The 14,027-nt window shown below is 44.8% G+C and overlaps 1 protein-coding gene across 1 annotated transcript in view; it reads right to left on the reverse strand.

The window, feature by feature from the left end:
• Positions 1-14,027, reverse strand: part of SLC9A6 (solute carrier family 9 member A6) — a 2,005,079-nt gene that overhangs the window by 282,222 nt on the left and 1,708,830 nt on the right. The window contains exon 13 of the mRNA XM_044057306.1: positions 6,723-6,753. Within this exon, the coding sequence (XP_043913241.1) occupies positions 6,723-6,753 (31 nt within the window). The remainder of the gene's footprint in view (positions 1-6,722; positions 6,754-14,027) is intronic.

Below are 14,027 nucleotides of genomic sequence, written 5' to 3' on the forward strand. Positions count from 1 at the left end.
AGACTTGTGGCAGATACACCTACAGGTCTGAATGCTGTTGTATCTTTAAAACCTGGGTTAAAGAAAAGGAGGGTACATTACTGATGGAATGAGTGTTTAAATTCTTGTGTCACCTGTTGGATGTTATCTGATGAAAGGGCTTGTTTGCCTGAAAACGCTCATGGAGGTGCACTTTTACATGTTTTATTGTTTTTAAAATAAAGTATCATTTTTTGGATTTGGCCTGGTGGTTCCTGCCTTCACTTTTGGATTATCTACTTTAGCAAATGTTTCTGCGGACATTACATTAGATTTTGAACCAGTGTTCACTTTGAGCTCTGTGGGTTTACCATTGATGAGGACAGTACAAAATACTTCGTTCTTTGCTAGGAAATCAACTACATTAACCTTTTCACTGACTACTGATACACCATCTACACAGAAGGTAGGGTTGCTGCTTTCTACATGATCAACTTGCTTTTTGGAGTGACCTTTCTTAATGAGGCTTTTAAAAGTTTTGTAAATCAAGGAAGTGGTTCCATTTTTTTTACACTTGTGGCATTGCTGACCAAATGTTAAGCACTTCTAGACTCATCGTTGGCTCCACAACTCCGACAGTTAACAATCACACTTGACTTGGATTTTGCTGACTCACCCTTATACTGCACTGAGCATGTATGTTTTTGCTGAGCTAGACTTAGAACTTGCTAGAAAGTAACGTAATCTCCCTAGGGAATCCTGCAGGGGCTGCAGCTTCCATGTGTTGCATGCTGTCTACGCTTGCTCTAGAGGCTGATGAAACTATGCTCTTATCACTTGTAAGCATACTTGTGTGCCCTTCTGTGAACACATGGGATTTGACAAATCTCTACGGCTTTGCTCAATGTTAAATCACTGTCACAAAGCAAAATCTTTCTCACTGCAGCACTATTAACACCACAAGCCTGTCCTTTATTAACTCATCTTTCAAATCACCAAATTTGCATGTTTTAGCCTTGAGAAATAAGGTTGTTATATATGATGCAAACTTTTCAACTGGCTTTTGGTCTCTTGTACAGAATAGGTGTCTCTCTCTCTCTCTAATGTAACATTTGTCTGGGGGTTGCACATTTTTCTAAATTTACGTTTCAAGCTCTCAGGGTCTTCCCTTGATTCAGCCAGCATAATATGCCAGTTTTCTCCCTCTCGTGCATACACAAATGAACACTCCCTTTCAATGACCTCTGACCCAGCTAAGTTAAGCAAAATGAATGCCCTTTGTACTTGCATCTTTGTCAGAAAAGGCTGTTTGTAAGAAAATACTGTATTCCTGCTCAAATACTCTTCAATTCTCTGCTACAATATGATCAAACACAAGTGGACTGGGACTGTGAAATGCCTCTGCCATATCAACACACAGTAGTGAAAATACCTGAAATTATGTACGAACATACACACACATAAATATAGGTCAGAACTTGTAATTATGCCCAATAGCACAACAGACTCTCTGAAACAACTCTACTTTGCCAAACAAGACTCTGTAGCACAAGAACACTTCAAAATCACTGTACTTTGAGAAACCACTCCTTCAGACCTCTCAAGTGTACCGAATTCCTCGGTAAATACCAGTTTTAAGGGCAAAATATTGGGGTGCCATGAATTCCCGCATGGCCCCTTTAATTTTCTAATTTCCTGTTTTTTTTTTTTTGGTTTTTTTTTTAACTCCTGACGACATCGCACGCAGGGCCAGTGTTTGACTGCACATCATCTTCCATGGCTCGGCTTCTCCTTGCATGAAAAAAAAAAAAGCAGTTTTACTTATTAACGGCTGCAAGTTTCGCCAGCTAAGCTCCTCCTCCTCCAGGTAACAGCAGCTGCAATGTGATTACCGGCACAATTACTGTCTTATGAACTGTGTTTTCTTTTTAGCAAGATGGGAGCAAGGCCAGGATGTCTTACGTTAAGGGATTTTACTTGATGTACTTTAAAGGTTGAAGTTGAACTCTGCTTGTGCATTTACTGCCTTTTACTGAATATAGAGTGTAAGTAAGTGTAAAGTACTTATGCTTTCGTTTTTCTTCAATGGTAGGCAGATTACTTAATTTATGGCTGAACTGTGCTTTCCTTACTCATTTTGAGGGAAGGTGTGAACTATGCTTTTCTTTTTACTTAAAAGCTGGTGCAGGATGTCTTTTGCTTTAACGGAAAACGGACATTAAAGTTACTGTACTTTTAACAGCTGAACTCTGCTTGCGATTGAGAGGGAGAACTTAATGTCCTAACGGCTGAACTCTGTTTGTGCCTTTACTGCATTTTATTGAACAAGAGTGTAAGTAAGAGTGTACTTTACTTGTGCTTTCGGTTTTCTGCAACAGCAGGCTGAGATTATTTAATTTATGGCTGAAGAGCTGAACTGTGCTTTCCTTTTACTGGAACAGCTATTTTGGAGGAGGGTATGAACTGCACTTTTATTTTTACTTAGCAGGAGCAGGATGTCTTTTACTTTAACGGGCATTACTTAATGTACTTTTAATGGCTGAACTCAGCTAGCAAAGTTGTGACAGAGATTACTTAATGTACCTTAATGGCTGAACTTTGCTTGCCTTTACTTTAACAGCTGACCTGTGCTTAACAGGATGCCTTTTACTGAATTTTGTAGTGAATTTTACTTGTGCTTTCATTTTTCTTCAACCGCAGGCAGGCAGATTACTTAATTTATGACCGCTGAACTACTGTGCTTTCCCTTTTACTGTAATAGCTATTTTGGGGGAGAGTGTGAATGTGAACTGTGCTTTTCTTTTTACTTAAACAGCAGAAGTAGGGTGCCTTTTACAGCAACGGACATTGCTTAATTTATTTTATTTTAATGGCAGAACTGTGCTTGTGATTTCATTTTACTTTTACTGTAATGGTAGGTAGGAGATTGCCTTTACTTTAACAGCTGAACTGTGCTTGTGCAGGCAGGAGATTGCCTTTACATTAATGGCTGAATGGAGTTTGTGCTTTTTTTTACTTTTACTGTAACAGAGCAGGCAGGAGATTGCTTTAATGGCTGAACGGTGCTTGTGCTTTCTTTTACTGTAACAGTTACAGCAGGCAAGAGATTGCCTTACTTTAATAGCTGAACTGTGATTTCTTTTTACTTTTACTGTTAACAGCAGACAGCAGATTACTTAATGTACAGCTGAACTGTGCTTTCCTTTAACAGGAATCGTGTGTGTGTTTGTGTGTGTGTAAAATGCCATAGTTAGGGCCTAGGGCTACTTGTTTTGGTTAAAATTCAGACAGTTGTCTGTTTAATTGTAAAATGTGGAAGTTTTTTGATCATATAGGCCTGTCATACTGTGCTGTGTGGTACCTCTGATTACATCGTCTACTACTTGATTGTACTAATGTAGATCTAGACAGATTTGTAGTGTAGGTGTTAACTTGAGAGTCTTGCTGCTATTAAGGATATTTAACTGCAAGGAATTGTTTTGCTCCCTTTCATTTTGAGTGGCTGTACCTTCTCTGTTCCTAGGAATGGCTGACATATATTTGGTATTCTGTCATAGGCCTGCTGTTTGATATGTAGTGAAGCTGATAATTTGTACACTGATGCAATGTCTAATGTATGCACTACTTTTTTTATCGTAACTGACTATCATATGGAGAATGTGCAGTGGTACATACACTGCTCTAACATGACATGCAGGCATGAATTTTTGTTGTTACCACTATATATATATATCTTTTCCTACAGGTACTGAAAATATTGCATGATAACTATAATCAATCAGAGGAGGTTCGAAAAGATTGGGAAGAGACTAGAAAAGCAGTTTACAAGAGAACAATGGAAGCCTGAGAGGACATATGTGTTTCTCCCAAGTATGCAACAAAGTGCAGAAAGTTTAGGATCTTTGCATGGAAGTATTTGCATACATGTTTTTATACCTCAAGCTGAGTTCAAAGAATTTTTCTCGGGTAAACAGCAAATGGGAGGGGGGGGGGTGGGAATAGATAACTGGGCACATATGTTTTGAGAGTGTAATTAGTTGGCATAGTATAAAAATTCCCTATAGAGGACTCGTCAGAAATATTTTTGGCTGTAAGTAAGGAACTGGTTCTTTTGAGCTGGGCCTGGGGCAGGGGATCTGAACTGTCTAGACATAGTGAGGCATTAAGTTTAATTCTGTTGCCTGTGGAAAAAATCAATTACTAGAAAATGGAAATCAACGTCTATACCAACTTTATTTGAAGTGCTGAATGTTATATAAGAGATAGATAACAGAATTGGAAGAGAAACCTTTAAAAGGGAAGGAGCAAATTGCATAGAAATAAATGGAAATTGTGGGAACAATACATGTAGAATAATCAGGAGAATGAGTGAGGTTTTATGGAAGGCAGGAATTACACAATTTATATTTTGGAGTGATGATAAAGGGAAAGAAAAGACATGATGTGTAATATATGTAACGGAAAATGTTAATATATGTTCATGTCTTAGGTGATAATTTAATAAAGGTGTTTAAAAAATTGGGTGAAGGAAGGGGAGGACACTGAATCTCACATTTAGGTGTGTGCACACTGCACAAGTTATATACACACACAAACATACACATTGTTCTGGTTTATATTTTCTGTTATTTAATGAAGAAGGCTGAAGTGCAGCTACATTTTATTTTATTTCTATAAAAGAAAATTGTATTTTAGTTTTGTACAAGTTCAAATATTAATATAAATAAAACAATATTGTTCTTCCACTTATTTTGTATTCGATGATCATATTTTGGTTGTTCTTCAGTTTGTGTTTAAAAGTTGGTATCCCACAATTCCATTGGAGTGGGTGGGGTTACATAAGCATGTATGCAAATTTTATGTTAATCAGCATACAGATTTGTACCTATTTTTCATGGGCCTTTGTCCAGATTTTTGATGTTTCCAGGTCGAGAAGTATGCACTCCTTATCAGTGTAAGAAATACTTTGAAATGACTGTACTTTGTGAATAAACTGCACACAGCAGAACAAGCTGTGTAAGAAACACTTTAAAATGAATGCACTTTGCAAATAAACTGCACACAGCACAGGGACTCTTCAAAATGGCTGTACTTTGCAAAATAACTCTGTACAGTATAAGAAACACTTTGAAATGGTGGCACTCTCTGAATAAATGCACAAAGCACAAGAAACATTTCAAAATGGCTGTACTTTGACTCCACTTTGCAATATAACTATACTTTGCAGCCAGCAAACAAGTTGAAAAAATTACACTAATAAAGCACACACACTACAAACGCTGTGTATGCTCTGAGATACTTTGAACTCTAGTTATGCTTTGAACGGCTTCGGTCAATGCAAAACAGTAGTTTATGCCCAAAACTTTTACTAAAAAGCATGCAGTCACCTTGCTCTTGAAGCTTATTTTGCCCTTTTATTGTACTCGTTATGCCCTTTTAATCTATCTCACTCATTATATTTTTCTTGTGCCCTTTTTACTTTAAACATGCTCGTTATGTAAACCAAAGGTAATTCTGAGCCCCACATGAATATTTCTGCTAGTTTTGTCAAATATCATAGTTTTGAACATCTTGTTTAATTAAAAATGCAGTATGTGCCTTTCGTTTGATTAATAATGTTTTATGCTACTCGTTTGATTAATAATGCGTTTTGTGCCTTACAAGTGCTCCGTTTCATTTTCTTTGCAAAATAAACTATTTGTGCAAGTTATGGTTACCTTGAGCTTGTTTTTGGCCCTTTCTGTTTATCTGAGCTCCGTTTCACTCAACCAAGCTCAATCTACCTTCAACTTCAACTCTGCACCCCATATCTTGAAGTTGCTCTCTTAATCCCGGTTCTGACACCATGTCACTCGCCGGTCAGGAAAAAAACAAATAAGTGGTTGTGGGTTCAGTTCAAGCAGCATTATTACACACAAACACATCAGGAATGAGGCTTTGTAACAAACTTAAACAGACTGACTGCTACACTCATATATGTTAACACTCTGGCTGTTATCTCAAAATGGCACTGCTGCCTGCATGTGCTCACTATTTATGTGCATGTGCCTACATCTGGAAATGCTTCTTAAAGGTACATACACATGCTCTGTTTTACCAGCATCATGCTACAAACCAAAAAAAAAATCTCTAAAAATATAACGGGTAGTAAACATCACAACAACCAGAAGTAAATAGCAAAAGACAAAAGCAGCACTTATGAGATTAGATGCTCTGGAATCTTTTCCTAGAAGCCCAATGGACTTACAAAATTGGAGGCAATCGTACTCTTCAGCAGCAAAAAAAGTTCTGATAAAGGAGTTTACTCTCTCGTTTACAATGTCAGGCTGAATTTATGGGGGTTCCTGCAGTGAGACAACACATAGAAGAGATAGTCACGTTGCTCTAGATGCCTGGAGGACAGATGTCTGCTTGTAGATAAAGTCTCACTTTTCAGAATGCTTAACAGCAATGATCCAGAACAATGGGCCTGCAATAATTTCCTTGGACTCAACTCTTCCTGCTATTATAGAATCCGGAGATCCACCAAGCAAACTGCATTCAGGAAAGTATATAAATAAGGAAGACAGACAAGCAACAGAAAACCGTTCAGAGATGTGCTACATTCCTTGCTCACGGGTCTTTTTATTTACCGAAGCAAAATTTTCTATTGGCAAATTTCTCCTTCAGTGATATTTCAGTTAATCTTTCCCATGCTATGCTGTAACACACAAACTACTAAACAATCAACACAGTCTCAACATCAGGGACATTTCTGCACTTACCAAGTGTTCATGATCTGCATCAACCCCAACCCTAAAATCAAAAAGAAATGGCTGATTACAAGGTATGAAAGTAACATAACAAAATAATGTCAAACAATGAAAAATAAGTACATATCTTGCCCAAGTATCACACCTGAGCATTCTACAGATGGATACTCACACATACCGCACTGCAGCATTCTGCATACAAATTTTCACAAGTTACACCTCAGCATTCAGCATGCATATACTCATGTGGATTGCAGAGGATGCATAAGCTGTCACCATGTTGCCAACATAGACCATACCAGATACTATATTTTCAGTCAGTGATACACACATCTAAATCATTTCATTTAATCAACAGGTTTTAGTTTTTGGCATAAAGACAACAGATCATTCCACAATCTAATGACTCACTAACAGAATAGTTAACAGCCCTGGTGAAGCATGACAAAGTTCTAGTCTATCTCTCTTAATGTTTATTTAACTTGTGTTAAATCCTGGGCACTTCTCTTCAAGTTTACCTAATATATGTTAAATCTTGCATTCTTTTTACATTTACACAATAAGCTTGCAGTTGAAAAAGCCTGCTCAGCATAAATAAATATGATAAATTAGATTTTGTTAAGTCTAGACATTCCAACAAATAATCATTAACCCATTAATTATCTAATAAAAGTCAATTTTTATTTTTCTATAAGTCAACAAACACAATTTTAAAAAACGACTATCCTTTTAAGTTAAAATTTTTAATCAAGCAAACAGCTAAACTCCTCGGCAAAGAGAATTTGACTTGTAGTTGACCAAGAAAGTCCGAGTTAGTCCTGTAGCCAAGGACAGTGTAGAAGTTAAATGGGGAGGAATGATAATAAATCACTGATGCTGGTTTTCTCATTAACTGGGAGTGGTTCACCACCAGCAGCAACCATATGGGGTAAGGCCTTGAAGTACAGCTTCTGCAAATAGGATTCAGGAAGTGAAAGCTACAAGAACAGCATTTAGTAGTGCAGGTATATCATGGAAACCACAGGTGTAAGAAGTATGTATACATGTTAGAAGAAACACGCTGGGCAGTGTACCACTCTTTCTAGCCAATGGGGTGTGTGTTTCATCCATCCAGTGCTGTCGAGTCACACCTGCCTCCTACAGCAACCAAACAGGCAGTCACAACTGTCGCAAGGTTGGCTACGCAAGTAGGTCATGAAAGTTGATTGCCAGGCCTTTCCTCTCACTCAGACACATCATGCATTTTGCACACACACTCTCCACTCCACACCCGCGCACACAGCACGGACACTCCACGCACACTCCACGCACACACACTTCACGCACGCACACACACATCCAACACGCACTCACACGCACTCTCCACGCACACACACACACACAATCCACGCACTCCACTCACAATCCACGCACACACATAATCCATGCACTTCACACACACACACTCCACACGCACACGCACACACACACTCTCTACATGCGCACACTCCACATGCGCGCGTGCACACACTCTACACACACACTCTACACGCACACACTCTACACGCACACACTCTACACGCACAGTCACACGCACACTCCACATGCAGTCACACGCACACACCACATGCAGTAACACACACACACCACACACAGCGCACACACATACTCAACTCACAGCGCACCCACACACAGCGCACACCCACACACACACTCAACTCACAGCGCGCACACACACACTCAACTCACAGCGCGCACACACACACTCCACCTACAGCACACACACTACACCCACATAACAAACGTACACACTCCACGCACAGCACACACACACAAACGTGCACTCCACGCACAACACACACACACGCACTCCACGCACAGCACACACACACACTCCACGCACAGCACACACACACACTCCACGCACAGCACACACACACACTCCACGCACAGCACACACACACACACACTCCACGCTCAGCACACACGCACACACAAACTCCACGCTCAGCACACACGCACAGCGCACACAGTCCACGCACAGCACACACACACACTCCAAGCACAGCACACACACACACACACACACACACACACACTCCACGCACAGCGCACGCACACTCCACGCACAGCGCACACACACACACCACAAACACTCCATGCACAGCACACACACACTCCACGCACAGCACGCATACAATCCACGCACAGCATGCACACAATCCACACACAGCACAAACACAGAAACACACAGCACACGTACACACACACAGCATATGCACACACACTCTAAGCACAATACACACACTCGCCACGCACAGCACACACTACACGCACAGCAAGCACACACTCCACAAACAGCACGCACACACTCCACGCACACACACAAGCACAGCACACCCCATGCACAGCACACACATGCACTCAACGCACAGCACACACACGCACTCCATGCACAGCACACACACACACACTCCATGCACAGCACATACATACTCCACACACAGCACACACACACACACACACACACACACACACAATCCACGCACCGCGCATACACACAGCACACACACACTCCACACACAGCACACACATACACACACTCTCCACACACAGCACACACATACACACTCCATGCACAGCACACACACACACACACACACACACACACACTCACACTCACTCCATGCACACACACACTCCACGACAGCACACACACACACACGCACAGCACACACACACTCCACGCACAGCACACACACACCTTCACACACACACACACAGCACACACACACTCCACACACACACACACATACACACACACTCCACACACAGCACACACATACACACACTCTCCACACACAGCACACCACACACACACTCCATGCACAGCACACATACACTTCACACACACACACACACTCCACGCACAGCACACACATACTCCACGCACAGCACACACATACTCCACGCACAGCACACACACAATCCACGCACAGCACACACACACAGCACACACTCCATGCACAGCACACACACACACACTTCGCACAGCACACACACACACACTCCACACAGACACACACACACTCCACGCACAGCACACACACACTTCGCACAGCGCACACACACACTCCACGCACAGCGCACACACACACTCCACGCACAGCACACACACACTCCACGCACAGCACACACACACACACGCACTCCACGCACAGCACACACACACTCCACGCACAGCACATACATACTCCACACACAGCACACACACACATACACACACACACACACAATCCACGCACAGCACACACACACTCCACGCACAGCACACACATGCACTCCACGCACAGCACACACATGCACTCCACGCACAGCACACACACGCACAGCACACACACTCCACACGCACACACTCCACACGCACACACTCCACACACACACACTCCATGCACAGCACACACACACACACAGACACACACACACACACACACTCCACGCACACACACTCCACGCACACACACACTCCACGCACAGCACACACACACTCCACGCACAGCACACACACACTCCACGCACAGCACACACACACACTCCACGCACAGCACACACACACACACTCCACGCACACACACACACACTCCACGCACAGCGCACACACACAGCACACACACACACTCCATGCACAGCACACACACACACTCCACGCACAGCACACACACACACTCCACGCACAGCACACACACACTCCACGCACAGCACACACACACACTCCACGCACAGCACACACACACACGACAGCACACACACACTCGACACACACACACACACACACTCCACAGCACATACACACACACATCCACACACACACACACACACACACACACACACACACACACACACACACACACACACACAATCCACGCACAGCACACACACACACAATCCACGCACAGCACACACACACACAATCCACACAGAGCATACACACAATCCACACAGACACAGCACACGCACACACAGCATATGCACACACACACGCAAAGCACACACACACGCAAAGCACACACACACTCCAAGCACAGTACACACACACGAAATGCACAGCACACACACACGCCACGCACAACGCACACACACACTTCACGCACAGCACACACACACAATCCATGTACAGCAACACGCACACACACAAAGCATATGCACACACACACACAGCACACACATACTCCAAGCACAGTACACACACATGCCACGCACAGAACACACACACACACACACACACACACACATGCCACGCACAGCACACGCACAGCACACACACACACACACTCCACGCACAGCACACGCACAGCACACACACACACACTCCACGCACAGCACACGCACAGCACACACACACACACACACATCCAGCACACGCAGCATCACACAGCACAGCCGCGAAGCAGCGCTACACCACAAGAAAGCAGGGCTGGCGCGCACACTCCACGCCAAAGCACGGCGCGCACGCGCACACTCCACGAAAGCAGGCGAGCACACTCCACGCAAAGCAGGCGCAGCACACACTCCACGCAAAGCAGGCGCCGGCGCACACCCACGCAGCAGGCGCGCACACACTCCACGCAGCAGGCGCCGCACACCCACGCAGCAGGCGCCACACTCCACGCAAAGCAGGGCACGCGCACACACACTCCACGCCAAAGCAGGCGCGCGCCACAAGACACACTCCACGCAAAGCAGGGCGCGCGCACACACTCCACGCAAAGCAGGGCGCGCGCACACACTCCACGCAAAGCAGGGCGCGCGCACACACTCCACGCAAAGCAGGGCGCGCGCACACTCCGCGCAAAGCACGGCGCGCGCGCACTCCACGCAGCAGGCGCGCACACACTCCACGCAAAGCAGGGCGCGCGCGCACACACTCCACGCAAAGCAGGGCGCGCGCGCACACACTCCACGCAAAGCAGGGCGCGCGCGCACACACTCCACGCAAAGCAGGGCGCGCGCACACACTCCGCGCAAAGCACGGCGCGCACACACTCCACGCAAAGCAGGGCGCGCGCACACACTCCACGCAAAGCAGGGCGCGCGCACACACTCCACGCAAAGCAGGGCGCGCGCACACACTCCACGCAAAGCACGGCGCGCGCACACTCCACGCAAAGCACGGCGCGCGCACACTCCACGCAAAGCACGGTGCGCACACACTCCACGCAAAGCACGGCGCGCGCACACTCCACGCAAAGCACGGCGCGCGCACACTCCACGCAAAGCACGGTGCGCGCACAGCATACCACACTCCACGCACAGCATACCACACTCCACGCACAGCATACCACACACACACTCCACGCACAGCATAGCACACACACACACCACACACACTCCATGCACGCACAGCATAGCACACTCCACGCACAGCATAGCACACTCCACGCACAGCATAGCACACTCCATGCACAGCATAGCACACACACACTCCACGCACAGCATAGCACACACACACACCACACACACTCCATGCACGCACAGCACACACACTCCACGCACAGCGCGCGTGCGCACACACTCCACGCACAGCGCGCGCGCACACTCCGCACACGCACTCTACGCACAGCACACACACACACACTCCGCGCACAGCACACACACAGACTCCACGCACAGCACACACACAGACTCCACACACAGCACACACACAGACTCCACACACAGCACGCACACACACTCCATGCACGCACAGCGCACACACTCCACGCACAGCGCGCACGCACACTCCGCACACACACTCCACGCACAGCACACACACACGCACTCCGCGCACAGCACACACACTCCAGACACAGCACACACACAGACTCCACACACACCACACACACACACTGCAGTCCACGCACAGCACACACACATTGCATTCCATGCACAGCACACGCACATAGCACATGCGCCCACACACACAGCACAAGCGCACACACACTCCACGCACAGCACATACACACACACTACACGCTCCACGCACAGCGCACACACACACTCCACACACAGCTCACGCGCACAAACACACACACGCCACGCACAGCAAACACACACACACACACTCCGCGCACAGCACACACTCCGCGCACAGCATACGCACACTGCGCGCACAGCACACACAGCACATACACAGTCCGCACACAGCACACACACAGTCCGCGCAAAGCACACACACAGTCCAGTCCACACTCCAGACCACACACGCACTCCAGTCCACACACAGCACACACACACTCCAGTCCACACACACACTCCACTCTGCATCCCAGTCAATGTGTTAGCATAACAGAAAAAAAAATTCTTACACTGACAGATAATATATGCAATTTGTGGCACCAGGAGGTCATACGAAATGAATGGACCTGTACTGGATGGGGATTGAAAATTACTCTGGCCAGGGAACTGCAGCCATTTTTTTTAAATCCTACTAGGTTTTTAGAAACTCCTTTCTGTATTCCTTCAGTCTTGTAGGTAATTAAAGTGCAATGAACACCTTGAAGCCTTAATCTCTTTTTGGCATCAGATCTACTACTTACACCCAGTGTTCTGGTCTTTCCTTAGTTCGTACTCTTACTGAGATAACAGTATGGCATTCCCTTCTCCATGGAAGAATTGACCAAGTCATTCTGATCATCTCTCTCTGGAAAGACCAGCAGCTAGTTTAGTACCATCTGCAATCTTAGTGCACAGTATCTCATACCAGAGATATTCCTGTTGTACAGACTGAAGAAATTGTCCAAAATACAACATTGTGGAATGCCAAAATTCAGTTTAATAAAATTTCCTGCCACACTCACCTTCTATTTTCTTTCCTGTGGTCATTAGTAATTTAATTTGATAAACACATGCTGAAGTGCTGTTGTCACATATTTATGTAATCCCAGGCATTATTCAGCTCTAGAGAAATTGTACCTTCTTGAAGACCCTAAGTAGGAAATAGTGAATGCTGCTGATCACTGAACTTCCTCTTAAAATCTCAACAGTAAAAAAAAAAAAAAAAAAAAAAAAAAAAAAAAAAAATATATATATATAAAATAAAAAAATGCTTTTATTTAGTTAACCACAAAGATAGGCCTTAAAAATGACTTTCCTGCATTTATTCTACAAATGTAAATGGATTTTCAGTCATTCACTTGATGGTACCTACTTTGCTCTATTCAAGGTTGCAGGAAGCTGAAGCTTATTCCAGCACTCAAAAGGTGCAAAGCAATAATTAATTCTGTATGGACACTGGCCAAAGACAGAGACATGCACACATCTATGGGTAATCTGATGTACAGCCAGTTTAGTTTTAAAAAA

Source organism: Protopterus annectens, chromosome 15.part0 (genome assembly GCF_019279795.1).
Source record: "Protopterus annectens isolate FY-2018-M chromosome 15.part0, PAN1.0, whole genome shotgun sequence".
NCBI lineage: Eukaryota > Metazoa > Chordata > Ceratodontiformes > Protopteridae > Protopterus > Protopterus annectens.